Source organism: Oryctolagus cuniculus, chromosome 9, assembly GCF_964237555.1.
Source record: "Oryctolagus cuniculus chromosome 9, mOryCun1.1, whole genome shotgun sequence".
NCBI classification, from domain to species: Eukaryota; Metazoa; Chordata; class Mammalia; order Lagomorpha; family Leporidae; genus Oryctolagus; species Oryctolagus cuniculus.
In genome coordinates, this window is record NC_091440.1 from 95,160,469 (window position 1) to 95,185,664 (window position 25,196).

Sequence of the window (25,196 nt, forward strand, 5' to 3'; positions counted from 1 at the left end):
CCTTCGGATCAGCGCGGTGGCCATTGGAGGGTGAACCAACAGCAAAGGAAGACCTTTCTCTCTGTCTCTCTCTCACGCTGTCCACTCTGCCTGTCAAAAAAAAAAAAAAAAAAAAAAAAAAAAACGCATCTTCACCTCCTCCTTGGCACATGCCTTACTTAATAAGGCCTTCTCAGGAATTATGGACATTTCACCTAGTGTGACAGCAAAAGCAAACTGATGTCCCATCCCCAGTCTGGCCCTTCTCATTCAGCCCATTGCTGGAAAGAGAACCAGACAAGGACCTGACTGTAGGCTCATCCCCTCACTCACTGTATTGTCTTGAGGAAAAAAAAATCCTCTCATCCTTGAACCTTAGTTTTGTTTTTTTTTTTTTTTTTTGAAATGAAGTGTTTGGAGGACACAATCTCTAGGGCCCCTTCCAGCTCCAAATCTCTGGAATTCCAAAATTTGGAGTTCCAAAAATCCTACCCTGCCTTACCTGTCTCATAGAGCTACTGTGAAAATCAAGAGCTACTGAGTGTGACCATGCTAGGAACTTTAACTTACCAGGTTTTATATCTCTAGATATAGGATTAATTACCAGTCATTTATCACTGTCATCCCCAACAGTTATCATATATTGAGTGCTTACTGTGTGCCTGGCATTGTGCTAAGCCTTTTGCACTCATTGTCTCATTTAATTCACCAGCATAAAAGAGGGAGCCCAGTATCCCTTCCCAGCTCTTGGACTGTGTTTTACCCATTACCTAACAAGCCGAGTTTGCGGTACTGGCTCTCCGGGTGAGTGGAGCAGATGAAATGAACACAGCCAGGGAAATGTCCTTGCAGCCACAGAAGGGCAGACTGCAGGGGACAACGGAGGTGGGCAAGTCTCCCTGGCGTGCAGCTCACAGAAGCCAGGGCTTCAGGAGGCAAAGCCGCAGCCCCAGCTGCTAAGGCGAAAGCCTAACCCCAGCATCTCCAGGTCCCATTAGAGTTCGTGGGCTCAGGAACCCACCTGCCCACGGTCTTGCTCACCAGTTTTCTTCTACTCCCTCCCCAGAGGCACAGCATACATTGTTCACAACTTCCTGCTGTTCTCTCCTCTCTGTGCACAGTGGCCACTCCCAAGTTAAGACCCTTGCTCCCACTCACATGGACCCACCAGCCTCATCACCCCCTTTCTTCTTGTCCCCCTATTCTGAGTCTTGTCCAGGAAATTTCAAGCTCAGGGTAAGTTGGGCTCCCTGGAAGCAGAGCCGAGGTGGGCACTCCTGGGCCAGTGTCCTGTTAGAGGAGCAGCCTGTAAGGAAGGACAGGATGAATGGAAGGCAGGAGGACAGCTGAGCAGGGCTGTGGTGTCGGGGACATCTGCCCTTGCCACAAGGGGCTGGGGAACGCAGTTCTCCTCTACACCTGTCTCACTGTCAGCCCAGGGGGCAGGGCTTCTGCAGCCCCTCCAGACACACCAGGAAGGAGGGCTCCCTCCAACCAGGAGCAGAAGTTTCCAGAAGGGTGCAATGGTCCCTGGGTATCCATGGGGGATGGCTCTAAGACCCCACCCCCAAGTCCACTGATGCTCAAAGTCTCTTATGTGCAATGGTGTAGGACTTACATAGAACCGACTCGCATCCTCCTGCCTACTTGACATCATCTTTGAATGATGTGTAATGCCAAGACAATATAAACGCTGTGTAAACAGGTGTGATCCTGTGTTGTTTAGGGAATAATGACAAGTTAATCATGTTCAGTAGAGAAGCAAATGGGAGGATGTGCAGACATGAATCCTGCAGCTGTGGAGCACCGGCTGTCTTAGCAGCAGCATCTGAACGTCCAGTGACACCCTCCCTGGGGACCTGAGCAGGCCTCCAGTGGCATCGCAGCCACTTTCCTTCTTTACTCCACTCCGTTTATCTTGACTGTTTTCTCTTTGTTTGATTGCTTGGGGAACAAGCATGGAGAAGTTTTCTCAACAGCTGGTACCAGATTTCCTCTAGGAAAACACCTGACTTGGCTTGTCATCTGGGCAGGCTGAGAGCAGGGGCAGTAAGGCGATGGGTGACAGAGGGGAAAGTAGGAAAAGGGGTGCATAGTGCAGAAACCCAAGTGGCCAGTACAGAAAAGATGCTCAGCCTCATGGTGCCTGGCTGATGAGAGGAGATCCAAAGTCCTGCTGCCTGAAGTCTTGCAGATGAGACAAGTCCTCCAGTGTCCCCAAACCACATCTCTGGCATTGGAAAGATGGAGGAGAGGGGATATTGTCATAGCAGGTAAAGCCACCCCCTGCGATGCTGGCATCCCATGTGGATGCTGGTTCATGCTTTAGCTGCTCCACTCCCAATCCAGTTCACTACTAATGGCCTGGGAAAAGCAGCAGAAGAGGGCCCAAGTGTTTGGGCTCCTGCACCAACATAGGAGACCCGGATGAAGCTCCTGGTTCCTGGCTTCAGCATGGCCCAGCCCTGGTCTTTGCAGCCATCAAGAGAGTGAACCAGCAGTTGGAAGATTCTCTCTCTCTCTCTCTCTCTCTCTCTCTCTCTGTAATTCTGACTTTCAAATAAATAAATAAATTTTTTTTAAAAAACTGAAAGGATGGTATGACCCAAACTGTCACTCAAGTTGCATTATTCATACAACACCGCTGCATTTCTTTCTGGCTTCCTACACCGTGTATTCAACCTGTGTATTGATCTGTGTTCACTAATGCATCTCATTCTAGAATCCACTGAGACTGCCTGTGTAGTGCTGTTGCTATTATTATTTCACAGCTCTTGGGATGGGGAATGAGATGAAGAGATTTTTCAGATGTAAAACAGGGAGGTCACAGTGCTGCGAATGACCCTTGCATGAAGTCCATCTGGGTCTGGGGACACCATAACCATGATGGGAGCATGGCTGGCCAAGCTTTTCCTGCTGCAGTCCTCATAGAAAATAGAGATGTGTGCACAGACCCACAAGGCAAAGTGTGGGAGACCTGGGAACAGGTACATGCATGTGTCGCTGAATGCCTGGGATGCTGTCTGATAGCTGAATTGTTGGGCAATTCTACCACTGTGCAAGCATCCAAGAGGGTTAGACACAAAGCTGGACGGTGGCTACTGACGCAGTCGAGAGACAAGGTAACCATGAGATGGGTGAGACTGCTGCTGGCTTAACACAGCAGACTGCTTTACGGTCAGCTTGGTTCTGTGTGAGCAGAAGCAGTAAACTCTGACACTGATAAAAAGTGTAGTAAATACATGAGCCAGTAACAGCCATTTCTTATCATTATCAAGTACTGTGTTCTGTACATAGTCATGTGTGCTGTGCTTTCACACAACTGGCAGTGCAGTAGGTGAGTTTATCCCACCACTACCCTACACGTGAGAAATGTGTTGTACTGTGGCATTAACATGGCTGTGACATCCCTAGGTGACAGGAAATTTTTCTGTCTCATTATAATCTTACAGGACCATCATATGTGTGGTCCATTTTATACCAAAATGTTGCTTTGTAGCACATGACTATATGATGGGACTTCAAAAATTCATGGAAGATGAGGATTATCTTTTAATATAATTTGTCCATGAACTTCCTTTTGACATACAGAGTCAGAGAAACAGAGAGAGCCTCCACAAGTGGTTCACTCCTCAAATGCCCACAATATCTGGTGCTGGGCCAAGCCAAAGCCAGGAGCCTGGAACTCTTTCTGGATCTTTCATGCATGTGGCAAGGATCCAGTCACTTGAGCCATCACTTGCTGCCTTCCAGGGTGCATATTAAGAGAAAACTGGATTGGAAGCAGAGCTGGACTTTAACCAGGCACTCTGATATAGGGTATAGTATCTTATCCAGTGTGCCAAACAGGCATACCTGTGTCTTATTTTTCTTGACATAATGATACACCCGCGTTTTATTTTTCTTGGCATAATGATGTAATATGAATAAAATGTAATATTATTTGTCAGGTTCCACATATGAGGGGGCTTCAGAAAGTTTGTGGAGAGATGGGTGGGCCTTTGGCCCAGCAGTTAAGATGCCACTTGGGATGCACTTGAGTTCTGGGCTCCTGGCTTTAGCCTGGCCCAGCCCTGGCTGTTATGGGTTGTGAGAAGTAAGCATTTGGTTCATTTTCAAAGTAAAATATTTAGCTGTGAGTAGACTACTAGCTAGCATGACAGCTAGGTTACATGCCCCTGAAAGTTCTCAAACAGGATGTTAGTGACCAAAACAGCTGAAGCAAATGCTGGGAAGACTGTAACCCGTAGTTACTCAGCCAATAAGGAACTGGAAGAGGGACCTGCATGCTAGGAAATAAATAACTCGCTGTAGTCTCCCCCGGGTGTGCTGTCCACCACATACCCATCTTGCAAGATCATTATTAAAGTCTCGCTTTCATTGCACATTGTGTCTGAGTCCATCCTTTGAGTGGACTAGTAAGGCTGCTTCTCACAGGTATTTGGAGAGTGAACCAGTGTATGGAAGACCTCTCTCTCTCTCTCTCTCTCTGTCTCTGCCTCTTCTCTCTCTGTGTAACTCTGACTTTCAAATGAACAAATAATTCTTTAAAAAAATAAAAAGAGACACAATGTATCAGGGAGAGGACTTAATATGAACTGTCCATAAAACTTTCCAATACAATTGTTCTGAAACTTTTCCCCAGAAATGTGAGTTGGCTATCCCGGGTGGACCTGTCTTGTTCCTCACAGGTTTCCCACCTGGTGGGGCTCCACCTTTCTGTTCTGGCTCTCCATAGTCACCATCAAGGAGAAAGCATGTTCACATAAATGGATGATAAAAAATTGAAGACCATTTTGCAAATCTTTCAAACATTTATAACAGTTGAAATTAGGTTGAGCAAGTCTAACAGTTCTTCCTTTCCTTTCATCACTGTAAATTCTTAGAAAAAGGGCAAATGGGCCGGCGCCGCGGCTCACTAGGCTAATCCTCCGCCTAGCGGCGCCGGCACACCGGGTTCTAGTCCCGGTCGGGGCGCCGGATTCTGTCCCAGTTGCCCCTCTTCCAGGCCAGCCCTCTGCTGTGGCCAGGGAGTGCAGTGGAGGATGGCCCAGGTGCTTGGGCCCTGCACCCCATGGGAGACCAGGAAAAGCACCTGGCTCCTGGCTCCTGCCATCGGATCAGCGCGGTGCGCTGGCCGCAGCGCACCGGCCGCGGCGGCCATTGGAGGGTGAACCAACGGCAAAAGGAAGACCTTTCTCTCTGTCTCTCTCTCTCTCACTGTCCACTCTGCCTGTCAAAAAAAGAAGAAAAAAAAGAAAGAAAAAGGGCAAATGGATTTTGAACCCAACTGGAACTTTGACAGCAAAAATTCCACCAGGGACCATTCTCTTTCACTTTTGCCACGTGTATTAGAGCAACTTCTTGGGAATAGTGACTATTCAAAGTGCACATCAGTCAGACCCAGATGAAGCAGGCTGAGGGGAAGGGAGAGATTAGGACTAGACCCACCAGCCTCCCGTGCCCAGCCAAGCCCTCCCCACCCACGTGAGGCTGCTCTTCACTGTGAAGACCTGCTCCTGGGACACATCCAATACAGGCTCCACCAGCACTTCCAGATCTTGCCCCCTGGATGAGTAGCTGGTGGCTGAAGTCAGTCTCCCGATGCTGAATCACTTGGCTTGCCCTTCCTGGTGCTTCTCACTCATGCTCAAACCTGTAGTTACCCTGTTGCCAGCCTAAGCCAAGCCCTGGATTGTCCCCAAACCTGGGTGTTGGACAGCCCCCCACCACGCTTCCCTGGGGGCTGAGGAGATCAGATCCTCAAAGCAGTCAAAGCCATAACCAGGACTGGAAAAGAAACTCAAGGTTCAGAGAGCAGCATCTCATAAAATATTGGGCATGAAAGCTATGAGAAAATAGTCGCAATTTTTCTTTTATAGAAAATGGAATGAAATGTATTATATATGTAAATAAAATAAAATGTTTGATGCTATGTTGGACCTGAGAAAACTAAGCGTCTCTGTCGCTGTATCCATGCGTATTGCAGTTCAAGAGGAACCCCAATCACCCAGAGTTAGCATAGACTCCACAAGGTTAAAGGTGCAGTCCCCAATAAGACTATGCTCACTTCAGATGCCAGGCACATGTTTGGGGGTCCACAGTTCACCTACCCTTCTGATCAACTGACTTCAAATTCAAGGGTTCCAATGACCTTTTCCAGTTTGATGACTCCCTAGAATGACTCTGAGAACACAGGAAAGTGCCGAACCTACCATGATCATCAATATGAGGGGTACAAGCCCAGTGAAGAGACGTGCAGAGTGAGATCTGGGAGAGCACTGGTCACAGAGCGTCCCCTCTGTCGGGCTTGGCCTTGCTGGTTGATGTGTTGTGGAGGATTATTCCAGGTTCCTGCCTCCACTCAAGAAAAGAACTCAAGGGGCGGGGCATAGAGGTGTGTGGGAAAGCAGGATTTACCGAAAGGGATAGGACACACTGAGACAGGAGTGTGGCAGGCTTGGGAAAGAGAATGAGCTGCAATTTGCAATATTTGGGGTCATTCTTTGATAGGGTAGGGGGTAGTGCCTGGGGTGACCCCTGATTGAATCCATGGATGAGGTGGAGTTTGGAGCAGGGCTGGAATGCACGTGGTGATTCCCGGAGAGTGTCCTGACATCAGGGGCGTGACGAGAGGTGTGGCTCAGGTACAGATGGAGAGTGATTGTGCTGAGCCTTCAGCCACATTGGATTGTCCTGGGACGGGTTGGGGTTTGGGCAGTGTGGGGCTGCAGCACAGATGCTGCTGACAGTGTCAGTTCCTCATTGGTCACTAGCTGCCTGCCCACATCAGATGGGGTTCTCAACGGGAAGAGAAGAAATCCACCTACCCTCCAGCGGGCAGCTGCATGCATGCCTCAGGCCCAGTGCATATCCGCAGGACTCAGTCAACAAGATGAGGGGCCGGTCTTCTGAAACGCAATCCCACACGCCCAAGAAAGATTTAGAAACTCATTCAGAAGCAGGCATTCGGCCTGGTGACTGAGATGCCTCCATTCCATATCAGAGTGCCTGGCTTCAAGTCCCAGCTCTGCTTCCAATTCTGGCTTTGCACTAATGCAGATCCTGGGTGATGTCTCAAGTACTTGACCATCTGCCACCGATGTGTGGGAGACCTGGACTGGGTTCTGGGGTCCTGGCTTCAGCCTGGTCCAACCCTGGCTGGTTTCAGCATTTGGGGAATGAACCAGTCTCTCTCTCTCTCTCTCTCTTCCTCTATCTCTGTTTCTCTGCTTCTCAAGTAAATAAATTAATGTTTTTACCAACACATAGCTGAGGGCCAGTGTTGTGGCACTTGTGAGTCTGGCATCTCATAGCAGACTGCCAGTGTGAGTCCCGGCTGCTCCGCTTCCCATCCAGCTCCCTGCTAACATGCAAGGCAAGACAATTGATGACGATTCAGGTATTTAGACCCTGCCACCCATGGAAGAAGACCAGGCTGGAATTCCTGGCTCATGGCTTCAGCCTGTCCCAGACCTGGCTGTTGGAGCCATCTGAACCAGCAGATGGACAATCTCTTTCTCTGTGTGTGTCTCTCTAGGTTGCTCTGCCTTTCACATTAATAAATCTAGTGCACACACACACACACACACACACACCCCGACACCTCACACATACACCCGCTGCCATCTGGAAAGACATACAAGACGTAGATCTCTGAGAAATGGTTGTCTTCCGGGAAATGCAGAAGTGCCAGCCACTGGCAGGGAACGATGACAGAGCGGCACCTCATTTTGGCCTGTCATCCTGGGAGGTCTGTTAGATGGAGACAGGCCAGAGGCAAAGCCATCAAGCACGCGAGGCATCATCTTCTGCAAAGCGAGACACATGTAAGATAACCCCGTATACGTGGGAGCTTTTCTGGGGCTCGTTTTATGAAAAGCATGCAATTCCACACGAAAGTAAATATCTAACTTTCCTGAAGCCCGCGACCTCAACTGTGCCTGCCTGGCGCATTCCTCACTAATTATTCGTTGCATCCAAATATCTGGACATCTGGTATCTGTAGATCAAAACCTTCACCTCCCTGGAAGTGAAGAGGAAGAATGTTGCTGTTAAAGAAAACAACAGTGCATCCATTCTAAGTTGTGCATTTTCAGAGTTTTACATCTCTGCAATTGGGTGTATTTTTTGACCAATGCTGAAATGATCAAGGTCAGCATGTTTTCCTTTCTTTGTTATACCTAAAGGTGGGATGCATTCATAGGAGCCAAGTCACTTTTAAACATTTATGTTTTTTGGAATTTGTATTTTTTGCCTGCCTATGCTTTAAGATTTATTGGCACTGCCATTTCTAACATTTTAGTTGTACTTTCTGTCTCTCATGTTGCAACTTATGTCACTTCTGTTTTTCTTAACAAATGTTGGATGTCTTTCAAAAGAATTAATTTTTGTTTTTGTTAATCTACTTTAGGTAATATTTGGTTTCTGCTTTATTACTTTCTACTCTTATTCATGCTGTTTCTTGCTTATACTTTCTATGAGTTTATCCTGTTATTCTTTTTCTAACTTCTTCCATATAATTAAAATTCATTCTTAACACATTAATCCTCAGATTGTTTTAAAGATTTATTTTATTTATTTTAAAGGCAGAATGACAGAAAAAGGAGAGATGGGGTGGGGGGGGAAGAGAGAGAATATCTTCCATCCACTGGTTCACTCCCCAAATGGGTGCAAAGCTCTGAGCTGAGCCAGCCTAAGCTAGAATCCCAGAACTCAGTCTAGTCTCCCAGGTGGGTAGCAGGGGCCCAAGTACTTGGGCGATATTCTGCTGCTTTCTCAGGCACATTAGCAGGAAGCTGGATGGGAAGTGGAGCAGCCAGGACTCAAAGCAACTCTTATATGAGATGCTGGCATTGCAGGCAGTAACTTAACCTGCTGGATCACAATGCCAACCTTAATTCTCAGCTTTTTTATTTTTTGTAATCTAAACACTTGAAACTACAGCATTCATTCTTTTTTCTTAAATATCTGATTTTTTTTTAAAAATTTGTTTATTTATTTCAAAGTCAGAGTTACACAGAGAGAGGGAGGGAAAGACAGAGAGATCTCCATCCATCCACTAGTTCCCTCCCAAAATGGCCACAATGATGGGGGCGGGGCCAGGCCAAAGCCAGGATCCATGAGCTTCATCCAGGTCTCCTATGTGGCTAACAGGGGCCCAAGCACTTGCTCCATCCTCTGCTTCTTTTCCAGGCCGTTGTCATGGAGCTGGATTGGAAGTGGAGCAGCCAGGTCTCGAACAGGTGCTCATTGGGATGCCAGCATTGCAGGTGGCAGCTTTACCTGCTATGCCACAACACTGGCCCCTATAGCATTCCTTCTAAATATAGCTTTAGTTACATTCCACAGGTCTTAATAGATAGTATTTTCATAATTGTGCAATTCTAATTATGTTCTAATATATTAATTTTTATTCTTTGATCCGTAAAAATTCCAATATATAGAATGATTTTAGCTATCTTCTTATTCCTGGAATAGTTGAGTTGTGGCAAAAGAACATGTTCTGTGTGGAATTGATTTTTTGAAATGTGTTAAGACTTACTTCATAGCCTATGGTATAATCAATTTCCATAAATGATGACTGGTTCTTTGAAAAGGATGTGGATTCCTAGGTTGTTTGGTCCAGGGTTACATTTGTGTCCAAACATATTGTTCAAAACTTCTTTGTCCTTACTTGCTTTGTGTCTGCTTGACTTAGCAATGACTAAGAAAAGGGATGGAAAAATGTTCTTCCCCTCTGTTTGTGGATTGAACTACCTCTCCTTAAGGATCCCAGCCCATCTGAGGACCATGATATTTGACCTAGTCAGCTTCTCCTTTCTGCAGTGAACCTGAGACAAGTTACTTGTGGGAGAAACAGAAGTTGCTTTCCCTCACGGTTAGCAACATTCAAGTCCAAGCTCAGGCATCCCCGTTGGACTGGTTTCTGTGAGAGCAGCAGACGGTAATGGTGGAGCAGGTGCAGAGAGCAGATCGTATAGTGAGCCAGGAAGCAGAGAAAGAGAGGTGCTGGTCCAACTCAGGCTTTTATAACCAGGAGGGGGAGGGAGGACTGTCTTCCAAGGGTAAGCCCCCAGTGACCTCAGGATCTCCCAACTAGACCATCTCCTAAATCCTCAAAGCTGGATTAGTTTTCTGTCTCTTTGTACCGTTAACTTAAGACTTTTAGGTTTAGTCGGCACCGCGGCTCACTAGGCTAATCCTCCGCCTAGCGGCACCGGCGCACTGGGTTCTAGTTCCGGTCGGGGCGCCAGATTCTGTCCCGGTTGCCCCTCTTCCAGGCCAGCTCTCTGCTGTGGCCAGAGAGTGCAGTGGAGGATGGCCCAAGTCCTTGGGCCATGCACCCCATGGGAAACCAGGAGAAGCACCTGGCTCCTGCCTTTAGATCAGCGAGGTGTGCCGGCCGCGGCGACCATTGGAGGGTGAACCAACGGCAAAGGAAGACCTTTCTCTCTGTCTCTCTCTCTCTCTCTCCTGTCCACTCTGCCTGTAAAAAAATAAAAATAAAAATAAAAGACTTTTAGGTTTAAACGTCGGCATGAGGTTGCAGGCTAAGTAACAGTCAAAGCGTCACGAGTCCTAGGCCTCCAGTATCAGAACTGCCCCCCAGAGGTTTCTGCTCTCCTTCCTTGGTAGCTCAATTCGGCCTTTAAAGAAATAAAGTAAATTTTGTCGGGCATTTTAAAGTGTTCTATACCACAAGTTTTTAAACTCTTTCAAACTTTTTGTAATGCTGCAAACGCTTAACCTCTCTAAGCCTCGTGTTTTCATTGGAAAATGGAAATAACAGTACAACAGTATCTTAGATCCGGGGTTCTCCGGAACATAACACTGAGATAGAAATCTGCCCCAAGACGGTTATGGGGAAGTGTCCGTAGCCTTGGCTGAGGGGTTAATGTCATACTTCACCTCCCACCTCCCATGCATAGTCCAGAGTTTAATGCACCAACTTCTCCCAGCCAAAATCTGTGAACCTTTGCTGGCTCAGAGTGTGAGCTGTCTGAGGACACAGGCCAGTGCCCTTCAGCCACCAGGGGCTGAAAACCATTCAAGGGTAGTTTGTCATTGCTTTGTTCTATTGGGTTCCATCTGTATCATTAAACTCTCCCTTCTGAGGACGTGCATTTTTCACTCCCTTTGGTTCGTGGTTACTTCCTTAGGACTGTAAACTAGGGTTAAGTGTCAGTGCTGTGCTGTAGTGAGTAAAGCCACCATCTGCGACGCTGGCAGCCCAGATGGGCAGCGATTCATGTCTGGCTGCTCCACTTCCAATCCAGCTCCCTGCTAATGGCCTGGGAAAGGCAGTGGAAGATGATCCTAGTGTCCGGGCCCCTTTCACCCATATGGGAGACCTGCATAAAGCTCCTAGTTCCTGGTTTTGGCCTGGCCCAGTGCTAGACGTTGCAGCTATCTGGGGGAGTGAACAGGTGGATGGAAGATCTCTCTATGACTCTTTCAAATAAATAAAATAAAATAAAATAAAATAAATAATAACTCTAGGGTTAAAGTTGTATACACAGTGAAAACAGCATAAGAGGTTCAAAGTATGTGGATCCTTAAGACTTCTCAAGAATGCTCACGTTGCAGACTGACATCTGTATTAGTCAGGTTTTCATTATACAATGAAATACCCAAGGCAACTAACTTTATGAAGAGAAAGGGTTTGTTTAGCTCACAGTTTTGACAGTTCAAGTTCAAGAACTGACATCTGGTGAGGGTGGCACATGGAGAGCCAGGAGACAGGGGGCAGCTGGGCCTGCATAGCCTTTATAATTAACCCTCTCTTGAGAACTACTTTCCAAGGGTAGGCCCCCAAAAACCTGAGGACTTCGCACTAGGTCACCTCCTAAACACCTCATTGGATATCCTTTCACTCCTTAGGACCACAAGTGTATGGCTTTGCAGTTTAAGCATCTGCATGAGTTCCAGGGACAAATCACGTTTAAGCCATAGTAGCCACCAACCCCTCATAGTCAGAATAGGTGACATTTCTCTGACAGAGTTGGTAAGGCTGCCTTGAGTTTGTCATGTAGTACAAAAATGGTCCTATAATTAAGTTCCCATATCTCACTTGAGGCTGAGGGATGCTCACTCTGTGAGGCATGCTCAGTGGCTGGGATCAACCGAGGGAGTAATAGATTCATGGAGCAAAGACCTTGCTCATTCATTGCTTAAAGCAACAGAATAAATTACCTTCCCATCTACACTATTTTCTCTCTCTCAAGCCCATTAAGTTACTCATTTTTCAGGTTAAAGACACCAATGATTTATCTCCACCGTACTAAACCCCCCATCTATCTGCCTTTAGTTATGGCTGCATTATATCTCATAGCTCATTTTTAGATTCTGGAAGCATAAACTCCATCCATTCCGATTTGACCACCATTGCATCTGGGCCATTGCTCTTTAAGCTTCCAGCTGCCCAGTCAACTCAGCCACTGCCTTCAACTTCTTCCACCAACACTGATCTCTCTGCACTGGTCCCTCCTCAACATTTGCTTCCTTTGAATCTTGCAATAATATGTCTCAGAATAATACACAGTTATGACCACTTATACTCCCACTTGCTTCCCTGTTTTAACACAAGCACAATTCACCTCTCTACAACTGCCCTTCCACCAACCAAATCAAGGAATTCCGTGTCTATTTCTACCCTATATTGAAGCAAGTTTTACGCTGAAGATATTTCTACACCAACTTATGAAATTTTGTTTTATAAATGTCCTGTATTTTTTTTTATTTGAGAGGCAGAGAGACAGAAACAGGGAAAGCTGTCATTCTCTACCTCACTCCCCCAAATGTCTACAACAGCCAATCCTGGGCCTGGTCAAAGCCAGGAGATAGGAAATCAATCCAGGTCTCCCATGTGGGTGGCAGGGACTGAACCATTTAAGTTACCATCTAGTGCATCCCAGGTTGTGGATACAAATTCTATTTTTAAATAAAATAAATCAAGTTAATGCATATAAAATAAATACCATGTCTTGGAAACATATTTCTGAACGTTACTAGTGGTACAACCACTAGTAAATCTCATGGTCTTCATTTTAAACTGTAGGAAATTGTGGTTTACAGAAGTGAAGAAATTTGCTTTGGCTCACAGAGTTGATAAAGTTCAAATCAGGATTCAATTTGAGGTTCTGTTTGGTTCTCCAATGTGGTGCCATGGTTTGGATGTTATTTGTCCCCAGAGGCCCATGTATTGGAGAGTTGGTCCCCTTCATGGTGATGTTGAGATGGTGGAAGGGTAATTATATCATGGCCAGGCACCACCCTTGGAAAAGATTAGTGGAATCTCAGGAGACTAGATCAGTTCCCACAAGAATAGATTGTCAGTGCTCACTTTGGCAGCACACATACTAAAATTGCAACAATTCAGAGATTAGCACAGCCCCTACAGGAGGATGACAAACAAATTCGTGAAGTGTCCCACTTTTTAAAATACTAGATATAGGGGCTGACATGATGGCAAAGCTGGTGCATCCCATATGGGCGCCGGTTCAAGTCCTGGCTGCTCCACTTCTGATCCAGCTCCCTGCTAACGTGTCTGGGAAAGCAGAGAAGGATGGCACAAGTCCTTGGGCCCCTGCACCTGTGTGGGAGACCTGGATGGAGTTCAGCCTCCTGGCTTTGTCCTGACCCAGCCCTGGGTGTTGTGGCCATTGGGGAGTAAACCAACAGATAGAAGACACCTCTCTCTTCCTCCCTCCCTCTCTCTCCCCCCCCCATCTCTCTCTCTCTGTCTCTCTCTCCATCTTGCCATCTCTCTCTGTATTTCTGCCTTTCAAATAAATAAATCTTAAAAAAAGGGAGTTTATTCCCATCATTACCTAATGATAAATATGAATTTTAGTTGATATTTAAGAGAAATGTAAGCAACTACAGTTTGAACAAACCCATTTTAAGGCAGATATACTTCAAAACAATTTATCCAGGCTTTAATTATATGTTTTGTATTTGAAAGAAAGAGACAGAGAGACAGAGACAATCTCCCCAAATGCCCATAATGGACAGGGCTGGGCCAAACCAAAGCCAGGAGCTAGGAACTCAACCCAGGCCTAACCCCCGGGTGTAAGGGACACAACTACTTGAGCCACCACCTGCTGCCCCTCAGGGTACACATTAGCAGGAAGCTGGAGTGAGGAGCTACAGCCAGGCATTGCAACCAGGCCCTTCAATATGGGATACTGCCATCCCCAGCAGCTATGCCAAATACCTGTTTCCTAATTCTTATTTTTCAAATAAAAAGACACAACCTCATTGTTTTTCACACTGAGATTCAGTATACGATGGATCTGAACCTGCTTCATGCAGAAAGTGAAACATACCACAAAAAAAAACAGGGAATAAGTCTTTAAAAAACTAATCGCTTTCCGACCTCTCCCCGACAGTCCCAGCAGATTAGCCAGCCTCACGAGGGATTATATGCTATGGAGATTTTCTTAGTAAAGAGCTCAGAAATCAGATCAGAGTCAGAATAACAAACAACCTTTTCAAAAGGCAGCTGCTCAAAGCAAACAATCATTTTTCACTTGTTTACTTAGTGTGGAAGGAAATAAGAGCTTCCCTCTGCTCTGCCCACCCAGCAGTACACTCACACAGGCACAGATCAAATCACGACACCATTATCCCCATCATTAGTACAATCTATAAAACTGAAAGGCGACATATGAAATTCATCCTGGAGAAATGACGACCAACAGAATTCACTTTAAATGCAAAGGAGCAACAAAATTTATTGACTGAATTAAACACAACAGGTAAAATGGCAGTGCTGTATTTTCATTTTAAGATGATCAGTTGAAACAAGAAAAGTGCTATTAGTCCAAGCTTCTTACATTCATTAAAAGGGTGACTATCAAAAACAGCAACATGCACAGTGGAACGTATGCACAAAGTGGAATTATATCAACAAATATACAAAATACCCAAAATAAAATATTTACAGGTTTAAAAATATAAACATTGATTCATCTATCCCGTTAAACCATTGGAGTGGAGAAAGGAGCAAAGACCCTATTGCTATTTAGAACCATTTTTTTTTAAGACAAGTTTTTAAAACATAGAGTTAGTTCTAGGAGACAATTTTTGATGTTTTTCAGGGGTTTAACATTCTATTATAAAAATAATATCTATAAACCTACTAACAATTTTCCTCCTGTGCACAAAAATAATACAGCCAAAAGCTTTCCCCAAAGACACGCCTGACTTTCAGGAAAACTAATTACAGAAATGCAGTTTCTCATTTGTGTTTTCTTTGCGCTATTTTCAAATAACCTGCAATTCTTTATATTACACTGAGATACTTCATATAAATAATTTGGGCAAAACCTGAAGTTCACAGTGAGCCTGCTAGGGAGCTGGTTACAAGTAAAACTGACAGGAATATACTTTACCTGTAACATCAAAGCTATTTTCCCTGATATTTTTGATAAATCTACCACTCTCAGATAGTGTTCTGTGAAATTTATCCTGGAAGCAATGGAAATGTTGAATATTATTTTGTTAGAGTTTCTCCTCCTTTATTTCAAAGCAAATGTGTAGGAGGGGAACACATGTTTGTGCTGTGAATATTTGAGAAAATTCATTAACTCTTTCAGGCTACCTGGGGCTGTTGCATGTCATGTGAACAAGTATTTACTTGTGTGTCTATTCCATGCTTCTATGCTACCTGATCAGACAATCCTAGTATTTCTGCCTATGTGTATTAAATGATCCAAGTGCAATAGTGTCTAAGAAAGTCCATTATGTCTCCAGGAACCTAGGCTATATTTTATTAAACGCTTTATTAAATAGAGTAGAACCTCACTCTATCCACTTACTGAATAATTTCCAAAAATTACTCTGGTTTACAATCTGATAGAATAATCACCTGTTATTGAATTCTTCCACTGTATCTCATTAAAATAAGCTCTAAAATTCATAAAAATTGGACCAAATGTTCGTAATCCATATATTGGCAAAATAATCTCATTAGTTGTGGCAGCAGTGAAATTTCAAACTGATTTTCCCTAAATACTGAGAGAGGCATCTTAATAGAATCAGAGTGGAAGAAATCTCAGGTTGCAATCTGTTGGATTTACTATTGAAATTGCTTTTCTGGTTTTTGCTGTTGACGAGGCAGTCTTAGATTATAAAATCCTATGTAGACCCACCAGTATGGAGCTCCAAAATAATTCATGAATATGGTCCAGATTTGGAAAAGCTAGGGTGAGAGAAAGGCCCATTAGACTCTGAAATCTGCCTTTTAGACTTGCCTGTAATTTAGATGATAAAACAGCCATCACGTCATTTTAGGTTCATTTTTAACTAAAATAGTCATCCTCGTCATTTTAATGGTGTCCACAATCATAAAGATCTCACTTAATTCTTGCAGTTCAGAATTTTGATCAGTTTCTTACTTAAAACAAATTCTACAAAAACTGAGCCTTATGGCTAAAACAGGATTTATAATTAAAACATGAGCAGTAGAGTTAGATTTCTGGTTCAAATTCCATCCCTGTAACTAAATGGGTGGCTTTGGGCAAGGTAGTTAATCTTTCTAGAGTAAGAAGCCAGTCCCAACCCTACATAGTTCTTGTGAACAGTGAAGATTAACAGTATAAAACCAAGCACAGAGCACCACCCCTGACCCCACAGTAAACCCTCAGTCTGTGGTAGTTACTAGAATTAAATGTAAGACACGTTCATGGCAACTGACTCATAGAAAATACTCAGTAACTATGAGTTGAATGAATTAGTGAATCAGAAAATACACGCCAGGAGTCACTGACTGTAGCCAGAATAGAGCACTACTTTTGAAAGAGCCCGGTGCTTTTTTCTGGAATTCAGAATTCTATCAGGGCAAGGGATAAATCAACTCGCTACCAGTGAAACAACACAGATGCCTACTGTTGGTGAAGACGGGAGTATCGGAACTCTTGTGCACAATTGGTGGCAATATAAAATGGTAAAGCTGCTATGGAAAGCCCTAAGGCAATTTCTGCAAAAACACATTTTAAAAGAATTACCCTATGAGACAACAATCCCACTCCTGGGTATTTATCTCCAAAAATTGAAATAAAATCTCTGAAGAGGTATTTTCAGCCCCATGTTCACTGCAGCACGGTTCACAATAGCCTACCCGTGGAAACAACCTAAAGGCTGTTGATGGATGATAAAGCAAATGCGGTGTATTCATACAATGGAATATTACTCGGTCTTTAAAAAGGAAGGGAGCCCTGCAGGATGTGACCATATACAAAGACCTGGAGGACCTTAAGCTCAGTGAAAAGAGCCTGTCACAGGACAAAGGCTCTGCAGTTCCTCCAATATGAGGCACCGGGAATGGCCTAACCCTCACCAGTGGAGACCAGAGTGGTGGCTGCAGGGGCTGGGGAAGGGGGTTGTGGGGAGTTGCTGTCATGAGAGATGAATGAGTTCTAGAAATCTGCTGTACATCATTGTGCCTTTAGTTAACAACACTGTATTGTGCACTTAAATTTTGTTAAGAGGGCAGGACTCCTGTTAAATGTGCTTACAATTAGAACACACAGCCAGCACACCCAGAACAAGCTGAGACTGGGCATATGTAGGAAAGCACCCAGTAGATCACGCTCAGAGTGAATGAAACCCTTAGCATGGAAGAGGGACGGCCAGGCAGCAGAGGAGACTTCTTCGGTACTTTCAAGGGAGAGGACACCTGGGAAGAAGGCCAGGTGCCTGCCTACCAACTGAACAACATGGCTGCTTTCCCTGGAAGTGATTCTGGGTTCTTCATCTCAGACGTAAACCCAGTTTCAGCTGTATTGGCATGGCTCAGGTTTTTCTACAAAAGTAAACCATTAATGATATTAAGTAGTGGGCTCTTCCATGCAGGTACTTCAACAGTTTTGGGGAATTACAAGATAAATTTAATCTGGTACAAAAAAAAAAAAAAAGAAAGAAAAAGAAAAAAAGAAATCCATGCATAGTTTCTCCATAATACATATCTTCAGGAACTTTTGAAGACCTCTCATCTGCATGGGTTTCAAAATGTTTTGCACCAAAATTAACTTATCTCTTTTGTCTATGAACATTTTCAAGTCCCGACGCACAGCCATCAATCACTAGAGTTCATACATCTGTCCCAGAGAATAGGAAAAAAAGAGAGAGCAAGAAAGACAGCAATCAGAAGGGGACAGAACAAACCATGAGGATAAGTTGAAGATGTCACACCAAGGAGATACAATGACCTACTCTACACGCTGTTAAGAGTAAATATTTGTAAATCTCCTAGCAGAGTCTGGCACATGGTAACTATTCAACAAATGTTAACCATTATTATAATTACTATTATTATGTTTAGAGAACTTTGGCCTAATTCATACACCCCTTCTTCAACTTCACTTCATAAACTATAAGTAACAAAACAAGTCACAGAAAAACTGAAAATAAAGGTATTTTGAATTAATATTCAGGAAATCCAATTACAGCCCAGCTGTGTGGGCACTGCAAACAGAATGACTTTTTATTAACCATTAGATACAGTAGACACCTTCATAAATATGTGATGTGCTGTATTCAAGCAAGTAGTAATCATCCGAGAGAGCCAGCTTCAGCTCTGGACGCTTTGTGACTGTGGAAATGTGCCCAGGATTCAGTCTGAGAAGGAACTCCTTTCCATAATCGTGAAACTCTCCCTCTGAATCACCCCTTAACCACCGTCTCTGCCCCGAGATCAAGACGTCCCTCACCCGTGGCCACCCGTGGCTAGCGCTACAACTGGCTCCTGGAAACAAAAGCCACAGGGAAGAAGCTTCTGAGAGGCATTCCACAGCCAACGGAACATCTGCAGAGCACAACGTGGTCGCCAAACCAACGGCCACTTTGAGGAGGAGCCGCACTCACACAGTACACCGACAGCGGCACCACTCAGCGCTTGCCTCTTGCTTCCCCACCTACCCAACAAGACTGCTCTGCCATACTCTGGGCCCAGATGTTTTATCCATAGGGTTGTGCAATGGCCTGGGAATGTCCAAGGCCAAGTTTACATGGTGAAGAATTGTATGGAAGAGGGAAAAGGAACACTAGGTGAGCTGAGGCCTTTGGGTTCCTCCTCTCATTTCATCCAAGACACTTGTAACTGGCTGTCCACAGTGGTGGGAAGGGCAATTGTGATGCTTTTTCCTTAGGGATAAGGAAAAATTCTTGGATTCACATCTTACCTAGGATAAGGTAAGCCGAGGATGATTATATGGGAATGTACTAAATGTGTCTCAGCAAGAGCCACATGTGTCTGCATACTTGCAGTTCGAGAGAAATTTAGAATAACGAAAAGCAGGGAATGAGTTCGACCATGGTGATGGTCTGAACATACTAACAGCACGTGGAGTGTCCCATCGTGCTGTCAGAGCTCCAAGCAAAATACGATGAAAGCAAAAGAGCAGACAAAAAGCTACAAGCCCATCTCGTCACACAGAGCAAATGAACTTGACAAAGATGTAAAAGAGTGAAAACTCAACAAAGGTCAAAGCGATCTTGCTACCTGATAACCTCTTTTTGCCTTGATCCGTGTGTTCAGCAAAGACCTATTTGCATGTTCATCTAAATGCAAACACTGAAATGCTACTTCTGAGATTAAGAAATACATCCTTTAAACTCAGTAAGTCATCACCTTTATAGATATTAAGCCATGCACTTAAATAGGCAGAGATTTTATGGAAATCATATCAAAAGGAAATCCTTAATATTCTATATCCCATTGTTGTTATTAGGTAAAATAATAAAAATGTATTTCCTCTTGTAATTATTTAAAATGCTGTCATAAAACTTCTCCCAGTTGTTTCAAATGGAAGAATAAAGGTACTAACTACAATCAGTAGTAGAGCAGAGTGTTTCAAGTAGCATTTTTGTGTAATGTCGATTAAAGTCAGGGTGTCTTCGTGCAGAGCTATTAAACTGACTGAGACACTTAAGTCCACTAACTGATTTGGCTTTTTCCTCTCTAATTTGGGCAGCTGTATGACCAAACGGAGTTAACCAACCAAGTGAGTTAGAGTCATACAGACCCAAGAAAGGTATCATTAGCTCATAGCCAATCCTTCCACTAACCATCAGCAAATATGGGCCCGTATAATCCTCACAAGCTTATTTGACAATGCATTGATAAAAATCAGAATGTAAATCCATGAATATTCTAAAACACAATCTCCACAACACAAATGAGAAAAAACTAGCCCTTGGCACAAGGAAGCACCTCTAATCCCTTTTCCATGATGGGGAAATGCTGACAGTGACTCCCCATCATATGAATTCATTGCTCAAGTCCTTCCTTTGACTGTTATGGGTGCAATTCCTAAAGGTATAGGGTTTAAAAGGAAAAAAAAAGACTGCGTGTGGAAAATACGGCAAAAAGAAAATATCTTATATCTCTAACAACCGGTTAATTGGCAGACCAAAGGAAATCATGGTAAATGTGGCTACCATTTCCTCTTACTTAGAGAAGACACATCACAGTGGTGTGATCCCAAAAATCAGCCCCAAATTGTAAAAGCAAAAATAGTTTCTTCTAGTGTTTAAGAATAAATTGCCTTTACTGTTGCAATAGTCTCATCGGTTCTTCAGATGCTCTTTTTAACTTTTCTGTACAGTTGAACAAAGGAACAAATAAAACTTGGTGATTGAGTCACGCACAGGAAAAATATAATCTTTGCAGGAAAATGCAAAAGGAAGAAATAAAGATCCTTTGTTTTATAGCTAGGAATGGAATTTATGTTCTTTCCATTCACCAGGGAGAAATGAATCTATTTTGAGTCTAAATAGTACTATCAACATTAAATCAAATTTAACTCCCTTTTTCAAGGAGGGAATAATTTCTAAAAGATTTCCAAATCTACAGCAGCTGTCTTTTGTCTTTTAGTTTGTGCACCATGGAGTGCATGAGCGCATGTGAGTGTGAGGTGCTTGTATGAATTTCTGGTAATGTGTTCAGAATGCTTAAGGCTATGTCTGTGTAAAGGACCTCCTCCATAGACATAAGGAAATTAAATATTAAAACCTTACTTTGAAATAACATTAAGGGTCGGAGACAATGCAATAAGAGCCATTAATCTGACTAATAAAGGCATTCAACAAATCTCTGCCACCTCTTCTGATCAAATCACAGCACATTTAAAATGGGGAGCAACCTGCTTTATGTTCCTGGCTCGTTTATTTTGTTACTTCCTTCATCTTATTAAAATAAATTTTCATATGTTGAACCTGTCCTCTTCTTCCCATTACAAAATGGAAAACAAATTTAAGAACAAAATAACATTTCATTAGTTAAGCAGTGTCTCTGGAAAGTGGGAGTTCCACAGAAGCATCGCTGCCATTTACATGCGTGTAGTTTCAGTTGAATGTGTGTCATCTGCTATGATGAACCAACTCCTAATAGAAGCCCGGGCCTTTTGATTAAATACACCAAAGTGCATTTCAAAAAAAGGATATTAATTCACTCATGAGATGCTAAAAGCATTCTAGGAACTGCTTCCATTTATCATTCAAATGACCAAGGCATACAATAACTCTTTCTGAAATAAATGTTGCCTCTGAAATACTAGAAAACATACATATCAGTAAACAACTTGTCAAAAGATTTCTGAGCAAAAAATGTTCACCACACACAAGTTTTCCAAATGTCATATTCTGACTACATCTGTCTAGGAATATAAAGCAAAAGCAAAAAGTCAAATGATATGCAAAACTGTATTTTTTATGGTCTTAAGTGTTCCTCCTATTGGACTCCCGATATTGAGGAATGATTGGGTCTAGAATTTTATAACCAAGCTCAAAATCGCTGAAAAACCAGGGTTTGGAGAGAGAAACAAATAGGCTCTTATCCAAGACACAGCCCAGCCATTCCTCTGGGACATCAACACAATAGAATTTTTTTTTTTTTTTGAGAGGGAGAGAGAATGAAAGCAAGAGAGAGAGCAAGAGCGAGAGTGAGAGAGAGCCAGAGAACCCAAATAAAACAAAACCAACATCAATGGTTTGGGATAGTCATCAAATCTAGCTCTCAGGCCAGATTTAAAATGCTAGGTTATTAACAGATTATAAAATGTTAACAGTGGGATAAACTGTAAAAGATGCATTATCTACACATGAGAAGGTTACAGCTTGTAAATGCTACAATACTGTATCTGTTGGCATTGAGTGAAATCTTTCCCTGATCCTGATGTCTGTACTGGGTAGGGGAAAAGAAACACCAAGAACCTGCTCTACTGTGCCTTTCATTTCTCCCCAACCAAACCACAACTCCCCTTTTTCTCTTATTTTCAGCTGCATACCTAGCAACTGAAAGTAGCGAAGTTTTTCTGCCCATCAACAACATCCCCTCTGCTCATCAGGTAAATATCTGGCCCTTTCAGCACTGAAGGTGATATAGCAAAGGGTCTCCCCCCCACCCCCAATGGAAAAAGGACAGGAAGGGAGGAGTCCTGGGAGAGGAGAATTCCCCTGTTTCCGCAACCTTTCCCCTAGGCCCTCTGATTCTGGCACACCCCAACAGCCTGGGGTGACTCTTACTTAGGGTTTGGTTCCATCCTGTTTTCTGCAAAGGCAAGTGAAGGTGACTTAAAAGAAAGAAAAAAAGGAAAAAAATGTAAAAAGAAAAAGTGCTTGAAAAGAACTCTCAGGGACTTATCTGGGGAGGAGGATGGCAGGTGCACCCTGCCCCTGCCCACAGCACAAGGATCTAGAAGGCCCGAGCTCAGGAGCAGGGGCGGTCTTCCACGACTGTCTTTAGGGGAAGCAAGACTTCCTGTAGGGGGTGTCCCGAGCGGAAGTAGTGCTCCTTGACCTCGGTCTGGCCGACCTCACAACTTTTTGGCACTGTCGTGGCACGCGGCCGCCGCGCGGAGAGTGGTCCCAGCCAAGGCCCTGTTGCTCACCCTGCGGACCAGCACTTTGGAAACAGGGATTTTGGTTCTGGGCACCTCGCTCCTGGCTGGTGGCTGGTGCGCCACGGGGTGGCTGGCTGGCAGGTTCGCGAGATGCTTGATGCTAATGGGGATTTTGGAGTCCTTTAGCAGACTGCCTGGCGTTCGCAGCGGGCAGGTGATAGTGCCTGGGGACACGGGCTTCAGGCGGGACGCGCAGGACGTCTCCTCGCTGGCAGGCGCAGCTGCTGGGCTGGCGTCCGGGTCAGCGTAGAGATCGTAGAGGGCATCGCCGCTATATCTGTCCCGGGGCAGGGCCGCCTTTTGCCCGCTGCCCGCGCCGTCTCCCTCGGAGCCCCGGGTGGTGGAATCCCAGTAGCCCTCGTCGCTGTTGGGGACTCCTTCCTGCTGCTGCTGCTGCGGCTGCTCCTGCGGCTGCTGCGGCTGCGGCTGCTGCTGCTGCTCCTGCTCCGGGCGCTTGGCCTCCTCCTTGGGCTGGAGCTCGGTGGGGATCCGGCTGAGCCTCCTGCGCTTGACGGAGGACGCGTCCTTGGCCGCGTCCACGCCGCCCCGGGCGTCTGGACAGGTGTCGGGCCCCGCCTTGGTCTCCGGCGCAGGTGCCGCCTTGGCCGCCGCCTCGGGGGCCCCTGGCGCTGGCTCCTCCGTCTGGGACAGCATGTCCCAGAATTCCTGCAGGTAGGTGTCGTCCACCTGGTCGGGGCTGGCCATCTCCTCCCCTCCTCCTTGGTAGGCCACCACGCTGGGGGTCTTTCTAGGGAGCACTGGCTTGCCCGGCCCGGGGCCATGCTTGTCGCAGCTGGGACCTGCCTCGTCCTCTTGGTCTGCAATAATATCTCCACAGCCTGTAAGAGAGTCAAAGCTTTTCAGTGAAGTCACGTCAGAAAACATCAAACAAATACGATCGGCCGACGGGTCTGAGGGCGGATCGGCAGAGGAAGGGTCGGGGACGGCGGACGCCCGGCCGCTGCCGCACTCGGAGTCCGCAAGCGGGCCGGTCTTTCCCGGAACGTCACCTGTCCTGGAAGCGTGCTCGGCCGCGTGGACCTCGCCGGTGCCCGGCGAGGCGGGTGCCCCGGGCTTCTGGGCGCGCCTGTGCCCCGCGGCGTCCTCTCCCCGGGCGCTCGTGTCGGCGGGGTCCCCGGGGCTCGGGGCCTCGCGGCAGGGGCGCGCCGGGGCGGGCGCCTGCTCTCCCCCTCCGAGCTCACCTGCTGCGTCCCGCGGGGCGTCCTGGCCCGGGCTCGGCGGCTCGCGCGCCGCCGCCGCTCGGGGCGTTGCCTCCTTGACGCACTCCAGGCTGGCGGTGAGCGAGCCGGGCAGGATGAGGCCGCCGGCGCCGGCCGCGCGCGCCCCCTTCTCCTCCTCCTTGCCGCGTTTGTCCTTCCTGGGCCAGCGCATGCTGCTGAACAGCCCTTTCAGCCCCCTCTTTTGTTTGCCGCCGGCCCTGCTCGCCTCCGCCGGGTCCCCGCGGCCGGGCTCCGACCTGCCGTTCTTCCTCAAGAGGGAGAAAAAGCTGTGCGACTTGGCCACCGAACTGGGCGCCGCGGAGCCCCCGCCGCCCCCGGCGGCTCTGGGGGGCGCCGGGTTGGGCCGAGCCCCGCCGCGCGGCTCCTCCTTCCTGCCGCCCTCCAGCACCACCACCTCGGCCAAGCCGTCGTGCGTCCTGCTCCGCACCATCCCCGTCGTCGGACCCGAGCTCTTCCCATCCCCTTTGTTTTTGACCCCAAAAATGCTGGGCATGGTGCCACCCGATTTCCTCTTCTTGAATAATTTGAAGGCAGCTTTATTAATCTTGCCCGACGGCTGCTCCGAGGCCGGCGTTTCGGCGGCACAGTCACAATGCAAGTCCATGTCTGTCGCGAGGGTCCCGGCCCCGGCCGCCTCCTTGCTCCTGCAGCCCCCCGCGGACGCGCGGTGCCCGCCGCGCGCGCTGACAGCCCCGCCGCCGCCGCTGCTCCTGCTGGTCTCCATGGCAACCGAGCGGGATAAGCCGCTGTCGTCAGCCGTGGGCCCGCGCCAGGCCACTGTCATCCGCGCTCTAAATCAGCCTGGCCGCTCTGCCGCCGCCGCCGCCACTGCTGCTGCCGCAACGCGAGCACGCAGGAGGCACCGGCTCCCCGCCCGCTCAGCGCTTATATAATCCCCTAACCCACTTCCACGCCGCGGGGCCGGCCGCCGCGGAGCTGACTCGGGTGTGCGTGGCCGGAGAGGGCGGCAGGGCCTTGAGCTGCCCGCACAAAGAGGGGTCCTCCTTGCTGAATCCAAATCCCACTGAGTCCTCTTTGAGACCGGATCCTTCTCGGAGCCCACCCCTGG

General features: G+C 46.3%; 1 protein-coding gene and 1 non-coding gene across 3 annotated transcripts; one reads left to right on the forward strand and one right to left on the reverse strand.

The window, feature by feature from the left end:
• The first annotated feature begins 13,316 nt into the window (after nt 1–13,316).
• Nucleotides 13,317–13,420, forward strand: LOC127492200 (U6 spliceosomal RNA). Its single transcript, XR_007921360.1, has one exon. It is a non-coding gene; the product is annotated as a U6 spliceosomal RNA (small nuclear RNA).
• Nucleotides 13,421–14,691: 1,271 nt separating this feature from the next.
• AMER2 (APC membrane recruitment protein 2) lies at nt 14,692–24,967 on the reverse strand. 2 transcript variants are annotated; one of them, XM_008259901.4, is made up of 2 exons: nt 24,089–24,965; nt 14,692–23,725 (listed from the first exon to the last, which is right to left on the reverse strand). In XM_008259901.4, exons 1-2 carry the CDS (start codon nt 24,909–24,911, stop codon nt 22,800–22,802), a joined length of 1,749 nt encoding a protein of 582 aa, XP_008258123.2. In that variant the 5' UTR covers nt 24,912–24,965; the 3' UTR covers nt 14,692–22,799. The 2 variants fall into 2 exon arrangements, with proteins under 2 accessions (XP_008258123.2, XP_051706043.2); XM_051850083.2 differs by having other exon boundaries at nt 14,692–24,967.
• Nucleotides 24,968–25,196: the final 229 nt, after the last annotated feature.

Coding starts and splice junctions, on each gene's coding strand:
- AMER2 (XM_051850083.2), bottom strand. CDS start 24,911: ATGACAGTGGCCTGGCGCGGGCCCACGGCTGACGACAGCGGCTTATCC.